The sequence below is a fragment of the Taudactylus pleione genome, unplaced genomic scaffold (assembly GCF_031769625.1).
Source record: "Taudactylus pleione unplaced genomic scaffold, aTauple2 ptg000845l, whole genome shotgun sequence".
NCBI classification, from domain to species: domain Eukaryota; kingdom Metazoa; phylum Chordata; class Amphibia; order Anura; family Myobatrachidae; genus Taudactylus; species Taudactylus pleione.
In genome coordinates this window covers 1,926,606-1,947,259 of record NW_028285247.1, presented here as the reverse complement: position 1 = coordinate 1,947,259, position 20,654 = coordinate 1,926,606, and the positions used below count along the sequence as shown (strand labels likewise).

The 20,654-nt window shown below is 46.2% G+C and overlaps 1 protein-coding gene across 1 annotated transcript in view; it reads right to left on the bottom strand.

Moving 5' to 3' along the window:
• ATAD3A (ATPase family AAA domain containing 3A) overlaps positions 1-20,654 on the bottom strand; it is a 140,127-nt gene that overhangs the window by 87,601 nt on the left and 31,872 nt on the right. Inside the window, exons 8-9 of the mRNA XM_088458632.1 lie at positions 1,958-2,113; positions 217-273 (exon numbers count right to left, since the gene is read on the bottom strand). Of these exons, the coding sequence (XP_088314758.1) occupies positions 217-273; positions 1,958-2,113 (213 nt within the window). The remainder of the gene's footprint in view (positions 1-216; positions 274-1,957; positions 2,114-20,654) is intronic.

Below are 20,654 nucleotides of genomic sequence, written 5' to 3'. Positions count from 1 at the left end.
ACTATTATGTGCTGCAGGGGACCCTGTACCTTACCCCATCTAACTGCATCTACGTCTTCCAGTTTGCCTCTACTGCTTTGCTCGCATCATGATAAATGCAGCCCTGTGCTCAATAGCATAACCACACAAGTGGGCAGGTCAATGCCCCAAACAAGATCAGCGCACTTATTGTCTGCCGCCATTACCATTACTGCTGAATAGTTATGATATACTCACATTCAGAACAACTCCTTCTAAGGCATCCTGGATCTTGCTGAAAAGGCGCTTGCTGACCTATAAATTAAAGAATATATGGTTTATTTAATTAAAAAAAAAAAAAAAACATCAACCACCCCCCATATCATTCACAGAGACTGCATCAGGGGACCTCACATGTAATTCAATGTAACTGCATCAGGAAAAAACACTCACCCCATCCTCCATTTAACTGTAGTGGAGGTAGAGGTTCTACTTCTACTGTGCCATATTTAGACAAGGGTGGTTCCATAAATAAGGTAACAAGACCTCTCATTGCGTAAAATTTAATCAACTCGTAGAAATACATATAAACTTTGGTACAGATTGGCTTATATGGCTTTGGTACAGATTATTTTTCCTCATCGCCTAAGCATTTGTTCCAACAGTACACCAAGGCATCTATTTCAGCATAGAAGAAATCAGTGTCAAACGCCTGAAGCCAGGACATGACGGCTTGCTGAGGTTCACAGTTGGTTTGTGAATCTCCTTCCACCCAGGTGCTCCTTCAATGGTCCAAAGAGATGAAAATCACTCAGCGCTTTAGGGAGGATGATCCAGTACCTCCCAATGGTAGCGCTGTAGCAACTTACGTGTGCGGCTGGCTGAGTGTGGCCTGGCGTTATCGTGAAGCAATACGATGCCTGTTCGCAGCAACCCAGGTCGTTTTCGACTAATTTGCCCTCCACAACCAGCTCAATGTGTCACAATAGCGGACAGCATTCACAGTATCTCCCTTGGTTAAGAAGCACGCCCTTGCGGTCCCAAAACACGGTCACCATGACAATGACGTTGTTTTGAATTTCTTTGAAGGTGGGGACAAATCGTGTTTTCAGGTCATGGATGCTTGGTACGTCTCCGGTGTCACGTGATGCACCCACAGTTCATGGTCTGTAACAATATGCTGCAGGAACTGCAATCCTTCCTCATGGTACCGCGTCAAATGCACGAGAGACAATCCCATGTCATTTGTTTTGTGACCTTCTGTGAGTTGCTTCGGTGCCCAGCATGAATGCCTTTTCCTGTACCCCAGTTCCTCATGAACAATGTTGTGCACAGTACCCACTGAGATATTCAGTTCGTCAGCAACATCACTAACTCAAATGCGTCTATCCTACTGAATCAGACCTTCAATGTGACACAAATTGTCATCTGGTGGATGTGCTTGGCCGGTCGGATCGCTGCTTATCTTGAACGTCTGTCCTGCCATTATCAAAGGCAGCGTATCAAACCCAAACCTGTATCTGTGAAATGACGTTATTACGTACACCTCAACAAGTTGGCGATGAATTTCAACTGCTGATGTGCCCCTTAGATGCAGAAATCTAATCACACTACGCACCTCAATGTGTGACCAGGTTTTTCCACCAGGCTCATCTCACAGCTGATGTTGGGACAGTATGACTGATAGGAGGTGCAGTCTAATGGCTGTGAGGGGAAGCAGTGGTCTACCTGCTCTGGCTAGGTGGGAAATTAGAATGAAAGAGAGAACACTACACACGTGAGAGGTCTGGTTACCTTACTTATTGAACCACCCTCTAACAAGGCAGAATACTTTATAAAGTGAGAAAAGACAGGTCAGTTCCTGACACAAGTTTCAATGCAGTACTTGCCCCTAAATGCAGATATATTTAGAAACTGTGTCCTACTGTTATTGTAATAACGCAAGACCAGACAAAAATGCAGGGTGTATCCTCAGTGACAGAGCACTCGCCATTCTTACCTTAATGGGATGCTTGGCTGCCTCCAACACTGTTATACGGGAAGTGTCTCTGACCAATGAAGGCTTTCCGAGCCGGGCTTCGATATAACGACCAGCCACACCAGTGGCATTCTTGGCAGTGTAAACCCCTAGCGCCAGTATAGTCAATCCCGCTGCCTGTGTGGGTAGAAACATTACATAGGTCATACATGTATAAGATAAAGGAGCAAGCGATGCATATGCAAGCAAAGGCGGTCTGACATTAGAAAAAAAAAAGGATCATTACACGATATTCGCATTAGGGGCATATAAATGGCGATTAATACATTGCTAAATATATTTATGTTAACATTTTAGGAACATCATTTCAGATAATGCATGGAAGATGCAGCAGGAAATAATTTCTTCTCTACATGTAGGTTTTAGGAAGCAAAATATCAACTTGTATTCAGTGGCTTTAAATTCATATAGGATTCCCCTCTAGACCAGAGGTTACCAAACGCAGTGCTCAAGGCACCCCAACAGTTCAAGCATGGATAGCCTTAAAACCTGGACTACTAGGGTGCCTTGAGAACTGCATTTGGAAACCTCTGCTCTAGACCACAGGTTCCCAAACTCTGTACTCAGGACCCCAAACAGTGCATGTTTTCCAGGTCTCCTCAAAGAATCACAAGTGAAATAATTAGTTCCACTTGTGGATCTTAAAAAAAAAACGTGTCAGTGAGTAATGAATACACCTGTGCTCCTGCTGGGTGTCCTGAGGACAGAGTTTGAGAACCACTGCTCTAGTCTAATAATCCAAGCAGAGGTATAATATCTTCATATGCACAATTATACACAAATTTGTTCTGCGAGTGATCAGATTATAGCTCTGCCCCCTCCCCAGAGGCCTAGGAGCTTCCCAGGTGTTCCTTGGTCAGTCTCACAGCCAGGGCCAGCCCAAGCCTAGAATTTTTGGTAAGCGAATATAGATTTTGGCGCCCCTTACATGTTTGATAATTGTGCGATTTAAATTTAGCTTAAATATTGGTCCAGTACTCCAGGCACACCTGATATTAACAATTGTATAGTATGTAATAATCTAATTCTATATGGAATAGAAACAGATGTATGGTTTTCGTTTTCAGAAGATTTCCAATAAGGCCAGATGTAGCCTTAGTCATTTTGGGTGGCAGACAGGTAAAGCTGAGAAAATATAACTTCATGTAAATGAGCCAAGAGGTGAGGATAAATGATGTAGGGTCTGGCACTATAATAAAATTTTATACATTTGCATTGCAAAGAAAAATATGAGATATGGTAAGAACTTACCCTTGTTATCTCTATTTCTACGAAGTCCATAGGGTTCCACAGGATGCACTAGGTCCCCCTCCTATACCCCGCCCCCGAGCCAAGGCACCTCAGTTAGTTACCAAGCCATAGGCCGGAGGAGGAGAAGGAAGAGAGAGAACAAAGATCTGGACACATACAAGAATCACATTCTCACCAGAGGGAGACGGAAAACCGGTGACCAGAGCAAAGCCCATCTGCAGCACAGGTGCGACAGGGCGGGAGTCCTGTGGAACCCTATGGACTTCGTAGAAATAGAGATAACAAGGGTAAGTTCTTACCATATCTCATATTTTCTACTTCAGGGTCCATAGGGTATCCACAGGATACCTTGGGGATGTCCCAAAGCAGTATCCTTTAAGGGTGGGGACGCTCCTGTGCAGAAAGGAGAATCCGCCGCCCGAAGGAAGCATCCTGAGAGGCGAAGGTGTCAAACCTGTAATACCTCACGAAGGTATGGACAGAAGACCACGTAGCAGCCTTGCAGATCTGAACTGCCGAGGCACCACGTCGAGCTGCCCACGAAGGACCCACAGACCTAGTGGAATGAGCCTTCAGAGAAGGAGGGACCGGTAGGCCTTCATGAAGATAAGCTTCAGAAATAGCCATACGGATCCAGGCTGCCAAAGTTTGCTTTGAAGCAGGCCAACCCTTTTTACGGAAGCCAAAGAGGACAAACAAAGCGTCCGACTTCCTAAACGAAGAAGTGCGGTCAACATAAGTCCTTAAGGCCCGCACAACATCCAAAGAGGCCTCACCCACGGAAAGACCCGGTGAGTTAAAGGCCGGAACAACTATTTCCTCGTTAATATGAAACTGGGAAACAACTTTGGGAAGAAACTCGGGCCGAGTGCGGAGCACTGCCCTGTTCCCATAAAAAACCAAGAAAGGGGGTCTACAAGAAAGAGCCCCTAACTCAGAAACACGTCTGGCCGAAGCAATGGCCAGAAGGAAAACAGTCTTAGCTGTTAGCCATTTAAGATCCACTGAGCCCAGTGGTTCAAACGGCGGTCCTTGGAGAGCCCTCAGGACCACAGCCAAATCCCAAGGCGCCACAGGTGGAACAAAGGGCGGCTGAATGCGGAGAACACCCTGCATAAAGGTGCGCACATCCGGGATTGTAGCAATCCTACGGTGAAACCAGACAGATAGGGCCGAAACCTGTACCTTCAAAGAAGCAAGGCGAAGCCCATGATCTAGTCCCGCTTGCAGGAAGGCGAGAATCCGAGACAGACGAAACTCCCGCGGTGCATAACCTCTCGGTCGACACCACTGGAAGAACGTATGCCACACGCGATGGTATATCCTCGCGGAAGACGGTTTCCGAGCTCGTAACATGGTACGCACCACCGAGCTGGAAAACCCCCGGGACCTCAGCATGGCCGTCTCAACAGCCACGCCGTCAAAGACAGCCGAGTCAGGTCCGGGTGAAGGCAAGGACCCTGAGACAGAAGGTCCGGTCGTAGCGGCAACCGCAGAGGAATGTCCACGGACAGACCCTGAAGGTCTGAGAACCAGTGCCGTCTGGGCCACGCGGGAGCTATCAACAGGAGCGTCCCTCCTTCCTGTTTGAATTTCCGGATTACCCGTGGAAGAAGGGAGACCGGAGGGAACAGGTATGCGAACCGGAACGTCCACCGGACGGACAGAGCATCCACCAGAGACGCCCCTTCGTCTCTTGTGCGAGACCCGTACACCGGCAACTTGTTGTTGTGCCGGGACGCCATGAGGTCGATTTCTGGAAGACCCCACCTGTCCACCAGTAGTTGAAAAACGTCCGGGTGCAGGGACCATTCCCCCGGATGAACGTCCTGGCGACTTAGAAAGTCCGCCTCCCAATTGAGCACTCCCGGGATGAAGACCGCTGATATGGCCGGAAGACTGCGCTCCGCCCAAACCAGGATCCGAGAGACCTCTACGAGAGCCGCCCGACTGCGAGTTCCTCCTTGCCTGTTTATGTAGGCCACGGTGGTAGCGTTGTCCGACTGGACCTGCACCGGGCGACCCTGGAGAAACCGCTGTGCCTGCTGGAGAGCATTGAAGACCGCACGGAGTTCCAAGATATTTATTGGAAGCTCCGCTTCTGTCGGCGTCCACCTGCCCTGGAACAAGTGTGGACCCGAAACTGCTCCCCAGCCCCGAAGACTGGCGTCCGTTGTCAACAGGACCCAATTTGGAACCCAGAACGGACGTCCCTTGTTGAGGTGGGTCGTCTGTAACCACCACGTAAGGGACAGGCGAACCTCCTGGGTGAGCACAATCGTCTGGGACTTCAGAGACTGAGTCAGCCCGTTCCACTTGGACAGGATCAGGTGCTGCAGAGGTCTGGAGTGAAACTGGGCGTATTCCACCATGTCGAACACCGACACCATGGAGCCCAGTAACCTCATCGCCGAGTGTAAGGACACCCGGCGGCTGTGCAGACAACTGCGCACCCTTGACTGTAAAGCAGAGATCTTGTCCTCCGTCACGAAGATCCTTTGCTGTCCCGAGTCCAATAAGGCTCCAAGATGCAGAATCCTCCGAGACGGGATTAGAGTGGACTTCTGCCAGTTGATTAGCCAGCCGTGCCGTTGCAGCAGTGCAATGGTCAGGTCCAAGTGGCGTAACAGGAGCTCTGGAGATCCTGCCACCAATAACAGGTCGTCCAAATACGGCAACATGCGGACTCCCTGCAGCCGCAGAGAAGCCGCCATGACCGCCATCACCTTGGTGAAAACACGTGGTGCTGTTGCCAGGCCAAAAGGTAACGCCCGAAACTGGAAGTGGTCGCTGCTGATTGCAAACCTGAGGAACTGTTGATGGCGCCAAAGAATAGGGACATGCAGGTAAGCGTCCTGTATGTCCAATGACACCAAGTAGTCCCCAGGTTCCAGCGCCAGAATGATGGACCGTAGGGTCTCCATCCGAAACTTCGGGACCCGCAAAGACTTGTTGAGTGCTTTGAGGTTGAGAATCGGACGATATGACCCATTGGGTTTCTGTACCAAAAATAGATTTGAATAGAAACCCTGGCCCCTCTGGGAGAATGGAACCGCCACTATAACTCCAGCCTGGAGCATAGTGTGCAATACCTTCCGCAGCTCCGTAGCCTTGTTCCGGTCTGATGGGAGACCCGTGGTGAAGAAGCGAGCCGGGGGTCTGTGCCGGAAGGAGAGGGCGTATCCGTGGGAAACCACCTCCAGAACCCAAGTGTCTGTCGTAGTGGTCGACCAACACTGGGCAAACTGTAGCAGGCGGCCTCCCACCCTGGGATCCCCCAAAGGGAGGCCCGGACCGTCAGGCCGCAGGCTTGTCATCTGGCTTGGGGGCCGGACGTCTGGTACTCCATGCCTGCTTCCGGGGCTTGACCGATTTCTTAGGGCCAGCCTGCCGAGGAAACGACTGTGGTTTGGGCCTGCCCTGGGCCCTAGATGACCGAAAGGACGATGGTCCCGAACCAGAAGGAGCAGCGGCCGACGGGAGACAGGCAGATTTGGCTGCCGCCAGCGTGGCCACAATCTTATCCAGATCCGGACCGAAGAGAACTTCTCCGGTAAACGGCAACGCTTCCAGACCTTTCTTGGAATCTGCGTCCGCCTTCCAGGATCGCAGCCACAAGGTGCGACGAGCAGCTACCGCTGCTGAAGAAATTCTAGACACCAGAGTACTAATGTCTAGAGCCGCCTCGTTGATGTAGGCGGCCGAATCACGGAGATTGCCAATCAACTCCGCCTGATCGGCCGGACAGTCGGATTCAAAAGAAGCCTCTAATGAATCCGCCCAGCGCTCCATCGCTCTGGCAACCCAGCAAATGGCCATAGCCGGCCGTGCTGCCCCCCCTGCAAGGGAATAAGCGGACTTCAGGCAGATTTCTACCTTGCGGTCCGTAGCATCCTTAAGGGAGGACATGGATGGCATCGGCAATGTGGCACTACGGACAAGACGGGTCACGTGAGAATCCACCTGTGGAGGGGATTCCCACTTCGCAAAATAATTATCCGCGAACGGATAAGCCACCGCCAGGCGTCTCTGCGGCTGGTATCTTTTGCCAGGTTGTTTCCACGCCTCCTCTAAATGGTCCACCAACTGACCCGAAAGAGGAAAGACTGTGGCATCGCCCTTCACATCTTTGAAAAAGGCATACTTAGATTTAGCCGCTGGGGGAACTTCGTCCTCAATCACCAAGGCTGTGCGGACCGCCCGAATAAGTCCAGGAATATATACTTTGGACTTAGCATCAGCGTCCTTAGTATGGAGAGGTTCCTGATCGTAAGGATCTAGAATCTCCCCATCATCAGACGTCCCTTCGTCATCCTCATAAGGAGCGGACAGAGACGCCACCGGCCTTTTATGAGACCGCATCACAGACTCCCCTTGCAACACATCCGACAAGTGCTGTACAGAACTCGTCAGGGAGTTAACCCACGCTGGCTCCTGAGAACCCGGGAGCGGGGAAATAGGGAGACTGTGGGGTACCACCAATTGTCGTGGGAACCCCTGCATGGGTGACGACACCACAGACTGCTGGGACAAACCCATCGGAGTAAACGCGGGCTGCGGAGCTAACTGGCCCACTAAAGCTGTTAACGCCTGAGCGAAACAAGCCCAGGGCGGCTCCTGTACCGGTGCTGTAACCGTAATAGGCCGCGCCATGGACAAACACTGCCGGCAAAGGCCCTCCGCGCTACCCTCCCCCTCCGCTAACGGTACTTTGCACGTGGTACACTGTAGCCGGAGGGGAAAATCACTTTCAGACCTGATGGCACCACGTATGTGACCTCTCTCACCAATTAAGTATTAAATAGGCGAGAGACCACCCTGCAGCACCGCACCGCAAGGGCTTTAGCAGAAAGAACAGGGACAGTAATAAAGCTGACAGTTTAGAGAAGAAAAGTTACAGGCAGCAGCGCTAGCACAGTCACATACAATGCAGAAAAATAACAATTCCTGCACTAACAGCGCTGATCACTCAACTACACAGACACAGGGCCTGGTAGGACACAGCGCTGCATACACAGACCTGACCACAGCGGAGGAGAGGTATGCGGGGGGACCCAGACCACGATGCTTCCTTCCAGCGCTTCCAGCAGCGTTCACCATGCGTTCTGGAGAAGATGGCCGCCGAGGAGCAGAGAGGAGGCTGGCCTGGGGGAGGAGCGCTGCCACAGGACCAGTCGGCAGCATGCAGAGAGGGCTGTGTGCAGCGGGGGAGGCGCCGGCTGTGAGACAGGGAAGGCGCGCTCCCCTGGCATGCATTTAACCCCTGGGACGCCGCAGCGCTACCGCTCTGCTGCGGTCCGCTGTCCCAGGGGGTAGTGGAAGCGCAGGTTGGTCGCCTGGCTCCACGCTGCAGCCAGTCCCCAGGGAGCCCCCTGCCTGGGGACTTAGGACCATGTGATCAGCGGGGACCCACCGCGGGACCCCGCTGCTTACCTCTGTCCCCCTTGAATCCGGCCATGGTCCGGAGCATCTGGGGTCACCGCTAGCGGTGACCCCAGACGCCCACCAGCATCCCCGGATCAGTACCGGCGTTCTGGTACCGGCGGGGTGTAGGGAAGACAGCATGGACGTCAGGACTGACTGTCCATGCTGTTCATCCAGTTGTGCAGCCACAGCTGCATGAAGAATAAGCTTCAGGGGCTCTTCTAGCCCCCACTCCAACAGGTGCACCCGACTCCGGCCGGGCACCAAACTAAACTGAGGTGCCTTGGCTCGGGGGCGGGGTATAGGAGGGGGACCTAGTGCATCCTGGGAGGCTGAAAGCTTAACTCTTTGGTGCCCTGCGACTGACGTCACACCTATACCCCAAGGTATCCTGTGGATACCCTATGGACCCTGAAGTAGAAAATAACTATTTATTGTAAAAGAATCCCATTTAATGAGCTTATACATAAAAAACCATACCCTAACATTGCTGCCTAGGCTTAAATTCTTTTTGGTGAGGATATATAACTAAAAGATATATCCAGGGCAGAATCATAGGAGGGGTGACAGAGGCAGTTGCCCTGGGGTTCCCACATACTGGGGCATATGTATGATTCGCCACAGAGGCATCAGCACACGTTATGTGCACTGATACTGGTTCTGCCCCATGTATGATTGGGGTGCTGGCCGGTAAATGACAGGGACGCTATGTCATTATCGGTGCTGCTATATACAAGATAGTAGCGCCGATAGACGGGTCTATGTATGAACGGTAAGCCTGACTGTTCTGCCAGCTGCAGTACGCATGCTCAGTGGAGCCAACCCTGACTGAGACACAGCGTATCAGCACTAGCCTGATGTGCTGTGTCCTCTAGCTGGGAAAGCCGGTGGGGGGAGTTATCACTCCCTCACTCCAGCTGATGAGATGTTAATAGATCTGATCGTTGGTGCTTCCCGCTTTGCCTCGTTAATGAGGCAAAGCAGGAAGCGTTATAGATGCACAATAAGTGCAGCTTTAATACATCTCCCCAACTGTCCCCATACTCCCCACTTATAATAAATAAAATCAGAGTATAGCATTTAGCTGTCTCCGCTCTGGTCCTCTTCTGGTGCTCAGCTGTTTCCTAATAGCCACCGCTAAGGAGCTTCACCACACCACAGTCTGAGTCTCGTGAGATGAGTTATCTGCGATACAGTATACGGTCAAACCACAGCCAATGGTGCAACACAGAGAAGAGCGGAGTCAGACGCCCAAAGGCACCATTATACTCAGTTCCTCTGTGGCTCGTCTGTAGAATTCACCAAGTGGAGCGCAGCTCTGCAACTATTGTAGCAGAATATTTGAGCTGAACTAGAGAACTGACAGCTAGGTAGCTCACTGCCCCCTCTCTCCCAATCAAATTAGAGGAAAAAAAAAAAAATATATATATATATATATATATACACATATATACTGTGTGTCTGTGTGTGTATATATATATATATATATTTACACACATGAAACCATATAGATCTCAAAATGGACATGGCCACTCCAAATAGCCAAAACACTTTGTCTGCCATAGGTAAAAATATTTGCGATATACACTCAGTTTGTGTGTGTATTTGTATATATATATTTTTTGTCAATGTTGGATAGGGGCCCCCACAGACGTTAATCTGGTCCTGCTATAGTGGTAGATATAAATGTGTATATAGCTGTATATAAAGCTATTAGGCTACTGTATATCTACAGATATAGCTGTACAGCTGCCTGCTGTAGATAAAGGTATAACAATTGGATGTCTTTATGTTGTATAAACATATTTATTCCTGTAGGCATTATGGGGTTCATCAAAAATATATTTAGGTAGCAAAGAACATCTATCAATGCTTATTAAACTGATAGAACCACTTTTATGGCCACAATTAACATAGCCAAAAGGACTCTCCATGGCAGCCAAGCATTGCCTGCAGGTGCAGTAAGGGCGGCTGAGTTTGCCACACCAGTGTAAAGACATATACACTCCCATACATGAATGTGACAAATATATATATATATATCTCACATTTTTGTTTGTTATATCCCAGATGGGGCATGGCCTCACTACAACTATACCTACCTACAGATATAGAAATATCTGTTAAATATCCTCACCTAAATGAATATGCATTTAGCCTATCATATAGCTATATCTATCTATAGGGCTTAAAGATTCTAATAGTTGATATTATAGATATAGCTAGCCTACATCTCTATAGCTATATATCTATAAAACCACACCAATATCATGTTTAAGCCCTATGGATAGATATAGCTTTATGATATGATAGGCTAGCCTAGGGGTCAAATTATTTTAGGTGATGCATATATATTCTTATAGATATGATCTATAAATCAAATACATATGCAGGATTAAGCCCTGCTCCAGGGCCAGGCTAGCAAATCATCACTTGATGAAATAAGTTTTTAGGGAGTGTGACACACACTGTCAATGTCAGTCTGTCACAGACTCACTGACAGTTTATAACAACTTACCAACCAGGGAGCCCTGGCCCAGGAGAGATGTGGTAATATGCCCTCCCCGAATCCTGGTGACGGCGTCTGGAGGCCCAGGTGGGCGGTTCTGCAGCTACAGCCCACAGAAGTACAGTAATGTTTAAAGAAAGATGGGCGCTAGCGCTGCGGCGCCAATATTACTGTACTACTCCAAGCGCGGGCCTGCCTTCAGCACCGCGCTCACGAGTCCTGCCCTAGCCTTCACCACCCGCTCCCGTCTCTGCCTTTAGCACTCAGGTGAATACCGCGCAGCGCTCCCGATTCCCACCCTTGTCTTCACCACCCGCTCCCGTCCCTGCCTTCAGCACTCAGGTCAGGTGAATACCGCGCAGCGCTCCAGATTCCTGCCCTAGCCTTCACCACTCAGTTGAACACCGCGCTGAGTGCGCTCCCGCCCTAGCGCGATGTGCCTGCGACGTGCGAACTTGCGGTGTGACGTCATGACGTCACGCCGCATACAAGGCATCAGACGGCCGCCCATATGAACCGCGGTGCAGCAGTCTGCCCGCGATAAGCCTCTCCGCTGCTGCCTCAGGTAATTAATAAAACAGCATGGTCGCGGCCGCGGCGCCCTTCACTGTGTGGCGCCGTACGCGGCCGCGTACCATGTGTAATCATAGAACCGGCCCTGCTCACAGCCCCGGATAGCAGGATGACTGGAAGAACAAACGAGAAACTACAATCATGGACATTACTGCTTATTGTCCTCCCACTTACACCCTTGTTCTGAAGCGATTTTAAAGGGGTGAATGAAAATGTTCAACATTTTAGGCGGTAGTGTAGCTGGTACAAGGATGGATGATCGACAGTGTCTAGATAGACAGTCAACAGGTTGACACCAGATGGTCGACATGCAAAATGTTGACAGGGTCAAATGGTCGACACATTGTATTTCATGATTTTTAGGGTTAGGCTAAGGAAGGGGGCGGTTAAGGTAATGCACTAGGGGGGAAGGTTATGGAGCGTACACACGGTCAGATTTGTCAGATTTGTCAGATGAACGACTGAACGATTAAACGATTTGAACGATTTGACCAAAGTTTTGAACGATTTGAACGATTGAACGATTTTTGACTGCATTAAAATGAATGGAATCGTCCAAGTCTGACTGCAAACCCATCAGATGTCAGATATCGTTATCTGACAAACGGGAACGCGCATCGTTGATCGTCCATCGTTCAGGCATGTCAGATATGAACGATTTTCCTTCAGATATGAACGACTGAACGATTTTTAAATCGTTATCGTTCATATCTGAAGGAAAAATCTGATCGTGTGTATGCACCATTAGGATCCTATTAGATTTGTGAACATAAGCTGCGTACACACACAACAATTTAGTAAATTAACGATTTTAGCAAACGATTTTCGTTAATTTTTTCAAGGGAAAAATTAACGAAAATAGTTTACTAAAATGGTTAATTTACTAAATGTAATGAACGATTTTTTTGAACTACAAACAATTTTTGCATATTCCCTTACTGAAAATCGTTGAGTTGATCAGTCTGACTGAACTACAAACCACAAATGTGAACGCGCATGAACGATAATCGTTCATCGTTTTAACTCAGAAAGTGAACGATTTTTTCAACGATTGAACGATATCGTTAGCGATAATCGTTCAAAAAATCATTGTGTGTGTATGCACCTTTAGGGTTAATATAACATGTCGAACATTTGACCCAGTCTACCTATTAGGTGTCGACCTATTAACTGTCTAAATACTGTAGATATTTAAATCCTCACCCGTGCAGCTTACACCATTTTCTTTCCATGTAGGTCACAGATCTGATTCAGCAACTTTGCAATGAGTAATACACTTTACCAAATGCTCACACGGCGGTCTTCTATAAAAGAAAAAGTACTTTGTGTTTTTAATAAGTGTGTTTCTTCCATGACAAGTAAGCTCACAAAATCTCAAAATTTAAGAGTTTAATACCTACAGACAGCTTTAATTTTTGTGGATGGTACGGTTATTAATGAATGCACTGCTGGAATGTTCAGCCTTCTGTGATTTTTAGCCGTGTTTACATCAGTTATTGCCTTTGGATACAAATAAATTCTATTGTACTACATGCTGGATACAGCTCTATACAGGCACCAGCAGCGTGTCATATACCATTATATAATTACATTGTTAGAAAGCATAGAAGTTTGAGAAACTAAGTAACGTATCCAACAAAAGTTGCAGGAGCGAACGGAAAAGTCAACAAGTGAAAGTAATCCGGGGGCGGTAACCCTTCATACTTCTTGCTGCATTGTGCGTAAATCTATTTGGCAGTTACAAGGTGCCCTGGCTCAGCCCGCGGCCACATAAGATAAAGTGATGAATTTCTCTTGCTTGGCCAGCAGTCAGGTAAATTAAGTCCAGTGAATTTAATTAGGGCTTTTGTATTAGGATCCCTGAACTTGATCAGGGGAGCTGACCTATTGTATACCAGTGTCAGCTCAGCAGTTGCGGAATATAAATAAGAATATATCAATACTGCTATCCAATACTGGAGACTGCAAACAAAGTAAAATCATTGCCAACACTATGGCTCTGGAAAATAGCAGTCTGGAACATATACATTACTGAGGGAGGGAGAGAATTTACAATATCAGTAAAAGGAAAAAGAAAAATACATCATACAAAAGGTGTGGGAGCCATTTGGGTCATCAGTTGCAGGTATTATTCATCCTACCTATGAATGATCCATCGCCTTATATTACTATATACCTGATAAAGCTGTATGGGTTGAGTAGCAAAAAGGAAGGGAATATACCCGAAAGGCTAATAAAATGGGAGAAAAGTAGAGCCCCCATTCATTTTTATACAAAAATCTGGCAATCCACACATATTAGAGTACATATAAATATATATATACTAGAGTCTCGCACCTTGCTGAATGGGTTATGCAGCTGAAGCAACACACTGGAAGCTGTGAGTCCCATGCAATAGTTATTTTTTTATACCTATAATTATTCTAGATACATACATTTTTTATTGATATAGCGCAAACATATTCAGTAGCGCATTACAGAAAATATTTAGCTATTCACATCAGTCCCTGCCCCAGTAGAGCTTACAGTCTAAGTTCCTTACCACATGCACACACAAGTACATATTGGAGTTAATATTTTTTTTGGGGGGAGGAAGGACAAATAACCTACCAGTATAGTGTGGAAGCAAAGCAGAATACCCTGAGGAAGCCCACACAAGCATAGGGAGAATATACAAACTCCACAGAGTCCGGGCCATGGTAGGAAATCAAACCCAAAACTAAGGGGGGGAAATTCAATTCAGCGCGATGGTAAATAGCCGCGGGAGGGAGCTCCAGCAGCTATTCAATGCGCTGTGTGCCTTGTCGGGAAGCAGGTAAGTCAGAGAATGCCGGAGCTCGTGACTTAACCTACTTTGAGGAATCTAAAATATAAAAAACATTTTTATTTGTTTACAACATAATTCCATGTGTGTTCTTTCATAGTTTAGATGTCTTCAGTATTAATCTACTAAATAATTGAAATAAACAAAAACCATTGAATTAGAAGGTGCCCAAACTTTTGACTGGTACTGTAAAATAAATATATTATAAAATATGTGCGTGTGTGTGTGTGTGTATATATATATATATATATATACATATATATACATACATACACACACACACATCGATATACATATACACACTATTTATGTGCATACACATCCATATTGCTTAAATCCAAAATGTATAAAGAAAAACGCAGGAAAAAAAAAAAAAAAAGAGCATGATTAACAAAAATATAAATACTGTTTTATAAAACGAAACCTAAGAATTAGAAAACTAGCTTCATTCATTTTATAATCCCAACTACTGTGCAAAGTAAGGTTGTGTGTTCACTTGGCTCTATCTGTAACTATATATTTAAAATGTTCTAGCCAGGATGATGTCAAGTACACGAGGATGTGACATGTTGGGCGGCAGGAAGCAGGTTGCAAAGCAGCATGAAAAGAGCAGAATAACGTGTGTCTGCAGGATGAACACAGATCTGTCTCTGTAGGGAAACACTAAACATAATAGTCACCTTCTCATCATAGTTGTTGGATTTTGGTAAAAGACAGAAAGGTGAGGAAACCACATCCCCTATAAACAGAAAGAAGTTGCCTCTGCCTGACATACTGCAATCACCCTGTGCTCGCTAGGAAGAATCAGGGAGGGGTAAGTGACAGCTGCTGTTAGCTAAGTGACACTGTAGCCAAAAGATATATAACTTAGCAGATAAAAACCCAGAGACCAGAGTAAATCAAAATCAGCCATGATGTGAGGTCAGTAGAGACACCCGGGAGATTTCTACAAGTGACTTATCCAAGGGCTACAGGCATTCACATAAGAGGGGATTCCCAGTCAGTAAATATGGTTTACATGCAATATACAACTACATCATTAGTGTTCTGGCCTTAGAAAAGACAAGGATATTACTAACCTCTTGCAACTTAATAACTAGATTTGGGTTGGGTACAGAATGCCAACGGATTTGGTAAGTATTTTACCTTTACCATAACTCTCCCCCCAACCAACCCCTGCAGCAACCTAACCCTAACTATCCCATCCCACAACCTAACCATAGGCAAACACAGGGGGGGGTTTCCGTCTGCCTGGGAACCCTCCTCCCCAGCCCACACCATGACCACAATAGAAATAGTAATATAATGGAATTTTAATAGTGCTGCATGCTCTTCTCAGTATCATAAATGAAATAATTAGCACCACCTGTGGATCTTTTAACATGTATCAGCCAGTAATAGTGGGATTTGGAAAACATGCACCGCTAGGGATGAACTGCTATAGAGTCCAATATTTACATACTGTATATATGTCCAGGGCAGTGCTAGGTTATTCTGCTGTTCCTCCAGACTCCTGCAATTGCTCCCATGCCCTGGAATAGTGCTCACATCTAAAATAAAAACATTCATCTCAGGCAGGATGGCCCTACTGCCGCATTTAATGGCTTACTGTGATCGCTGGTCCTGTATATGCTGGAATTATGACACACAATCCACTTTGTATGATGCATATTAAAGCTGGATAAGTGGTAATTATGCCCTCTTCAAGGACTGGCCACACTAACTCTAAAATTTGGAAACCCCCCTCTAGAAATCCTGCGTTTGCCACTGCTAACCCTCCCCCTAGTGCCTAACCCCAATACTTACTGTTGGGATTGTGTCCCTTGGGATGCCGCTTTCTTTGCTGTGACAGTCTGCATCCTGACGGTTAGGATTCTGACTACACCCCCTAGATTTCACCAACCTTTAGAGATGTAAGCATTCTGGTTCTAAAAACCGAAACATGACCAATAAGAAAATAAAAATGAATGAAAGCACTGCTCATCAATGCCTACATGGACCATCTGTCTGTAAGGGTTTGATGCAATAATGACAGAATACAGACGTTTCTGAATAAAGGAATAGCATTGCCATTTCCAGCACTGCATGGTAACAGATGGTGGATTGTCCAACATAGGATTATGATTATAGCTGGTCTCTTTTGGTATAGACATTACATCCATCTAAAACTCCTCATACCTAGGGCCTCATTTATCCAGTAATATTCTTGTCATCACGTGTTACTAATCTTAAATGGTGCTCCAACCAATCAGCTCTTGCCATTTTTTTCAACACAAGACAGTTAAGAGCAGGTTGGCTGGAGCACCATTTAATATTTGTAACAGTAATTAGTGATAACAAGAATATCATTTGTTAATAAATGAGGCCCCTGGTATGTCACCAGTGATCGTGAGACGTGCCGGGAAACCTGCATGGCTAGGTTCCACAGATCCTTCTACATTACGGATCAGGAAGCAAATGTAAATGTTATAAGCATAGGTAAACAGCCACATAAATAATACCAAACTATTCACAGACCACATAGAGCCACATCACCCGCCATAAATCCTTCTACCAGAGACTAACTTCGGTTGATCTGAGAGTCCGCAACTAACAAATGCTGCATCCCCTGGAATCATGGAGGTTAAATGAAGCCCCTTCTGTTTCTTGCTCAAACCTAAATGACTCTTCAGACCTTGTTAGAGACTCATTAGCGCCTTGATGAAAGACCACAGGTAAAGTAATTCTCCTCATTAGCCATGGCTCAGTGGCCCCTGTGGTTCTGTCTACAGCCGGCACTGTCTGGGGTACAATACACAAACCGCTCACAGGCAGAGGATCACACACCATATAAATGCAGCACAAAGCAAGTATATTATTTGGTCAGGTTAATCGGTAACTCTCTGCAGGTCGCTCACTATGTTTAGATAATGGCTTTGAATTCCAGCAGACAAAGTAGAGGATGATCTGAAAGTCCTGAAGACAAGTATGGACATACAAAAAGGACATTTGTGAGCTGGCAACAGGACAAGTAATTATTTCCCTTTGCTTCAGTCAAAAGAAATTTCCACTTCGATCACTGGCAAGAGAATTACATTTCACTTTCTCAAGTTTTTTCTTTTTTTAATCTCATGTGGGGCCGGTGGGGAGGGAGTAATGCTTCTAGGGTGCATCTGGCATCTGTGCAAGCATTAGGAGAGACAATTATGCGCTCATCAAAATGAAGTTTACGTCCTCTTAGCTTTGGAAAGTTCTCCAGTAACAGAATGAGCCAGAAATTAACCTCACTTTTCAAAGCCAAATATTCAAAGTCCAGATATATTTCTGACTGAGATCTATATTATATTATGTGCTTGAAATTAGAGGAAAGGACATAAATCAATGATCAAACTGCCAATTTTACCAGTATTATATGCAGATCTCCAGGGTTTTATGAATTGTTAATCAGCTGCTACCACATCTGCAGAGACTCCATTCCATGCACCTACTTCTTCTTGTACAAATACAGATGGTGAGGGAGAGCTCATGTAGAGAGATGCCGGACACACAGCCTAATCGTAACCTCACCACACGCTCATTGCAACAAAATGGAGGGGGTAGCGTTACTGCAGCCAGATACAATATACGGGAAAAGGTTTATTTATCTGTAGTTTAACACAGTAGGAAGTGGGTCATACTTGCCAACATGTTACTGTACCACACGAACATCATCCCCATACCTCCCTTCTATATTATTTTAATTTGTGCCATTGAGCAGCGAAAGCCAGGCTATGGCTATGTTGCCTTAATTCTTTGCACATAACACTTCCCAGGGAGACACTCTGATATTCTCAGTGAGTAGGCAGGTATGAAGTGGATGGCATACAATCGGGACAACGTCACTGTGAGGTCACATGATGACATCAGAGAGATTTCCCAGCGCAATGATAAAGGTCCCCAGTGCCGTAAACGTTATAATTTGTGCTATCTGTAGCCATCAAGGAGACAAGGCTTTAACACGATTCTCCCTTGCTCCATCACTTGAACAATTGGCTGCCAGTCCTTATGGTGCAATACACACGGTCAGATTTTTCTTCAGATCTGAACGATAATGATTTTAGAAATCGTTCAGATCTGAAGGAAAAATCTGAGATGTGAGGCTTCAACGATGAACGATGCGCGTTCCCGATGGTCAGATAACAATATCTGACATCTGATGTGTTTGCAGTCAGTTTTGGTCAATTTCAGTCATTTTAATGCAGTCAAATATCATTCAAGCGTTCAAATCATTGGTAAAATCGCTCATCTGTCAAATCTGACCATGTGTATGCACCATTAGACGAAGTGTCATGCAGGGGCATAATACTCTGTATCTTGCAATAAATTCTAGCAGGAAACTTTTCACTATTAAAGGATAATCTTAACTTTTGGGTAGAAGATTTTAAAGGATAACCCCCACTTTGTCTTCAGGGACCACAACAGTGCATAGGATGGGGAAAACAGAAGATAATACAAACAAAAGAGCCCAGAAAGGTGGAACTATTCTTTAAAGTAAAATGGTCACACAAAGCAGCACCAGCTATTTTGTGGGCTAAAGCCGGGTACAAACTACTGTTCATTCTAGCACCCTGCACCTGTCACACCCTGTGCAGTTCCTCTCTCCTGTCTAGGGTATTGCTCTCTGCTGATGTAACAAACTGCTAAGATACAGACCAGAGTGTGCTAGACCTGAGCAGAGAGCGACACCTCAGGCAGGAAAGAGGAACTGCACGGGTTGTGACAGGTAAATGGTGCTAGAATGAACACTACACAATGTGTGTATCCGGCCGACCCACGATGCGACGAACGATATATCATCAGGTGAACAACAGCATGATATATGTCGTGGACCAGCTGCATCAACATGCATGAGGTTGTTCATCACAGCAGCATGCAGGCTCGATCTGTCGATGCGATGAACGACCCCGCGCATGGTCGCTTATAGTGGGTAGATGCTGGCCGATGTGGACAATATGTCGGCCCGAACCGCCAGGTCAGGTAACATCTCGTCTAGTGTGTACACACAATTTTCTTGGGTATGCAGCCTACAAAAACTATCATGGGACATAATGTGCCTCAACAAAATGGTTCGCGCTACTGTGTACATGAAAGGCACACTTTATAGCGGACCTAGAGTGCCTTGAATACTCTGTAGTAAGCACAAAAAGAGTGTATCCCTGGGTCTAGGTCACCCAAGAACGAACACTATGTACGATAGTCTTTTATGGTCACGTTTCATCAGCCCACACAGGTAGAGTGAGGATGCTGGGCCAGGATCTAGGGGCCTTCCTCTGACAGCCTGACTCCCCTTCCTGGCTGAGCTGTCAGGCTGTGCTATGCTCATTCCCCCCCCATCCAGGTTCCTGTACACGTCACAGATCTCCTGCTGTGCTAGCTGAAGGGAGCAGAGAGCGCTGAATAAAATGCTTCTTACTACACAGAATATCACCCGTCCTGGTCTGCTTTACCGCCATTCTGATTTTTAATCAAATACACAAAATGGTCTCTCTTACACGGTATAGATCTGTCTACATTTGCTGCATATAAGTCAGTCACATGAGATATAACAGAAGCATCCACAACCCAAAGTCTGACAGAGGAAACAAAACATCACTACTTCCATGTTTATGCACAAACATTTCATATCTGTAAAACAAATGCCCTACTCTGGATTGCTGCGTTATTGAGAATAGCACAGAACACTCTAGGAATATGCACCTGGTATAATGTTTACCAGCTGGCATCTCAATGCTGCGCTAGAAATGGAATCAGCCAGGTTAGCACAGAAATCCACCATGTCCACAGATATCATCTAACTGCAGAGAGCTGCTGCCAGCAGAAACCACCACTAATGCAACTCAGTTGCACCATCTAGTGGTGGAAACCTGTAACTAAATCTGCATTATCCAATATCTGCAGCAAATGGATTTTGTCGAGAACTGCAACATTGTTGCAATAAAACAACAACAAAAAAACCAATAGTTTTAGCTGATTGACAAATTCTAATATAACAGTATGGAAGAAGATTGAAAGATACATTCCTGCTTAAAACTGTAGCACACAAATACATATGAAAGCAG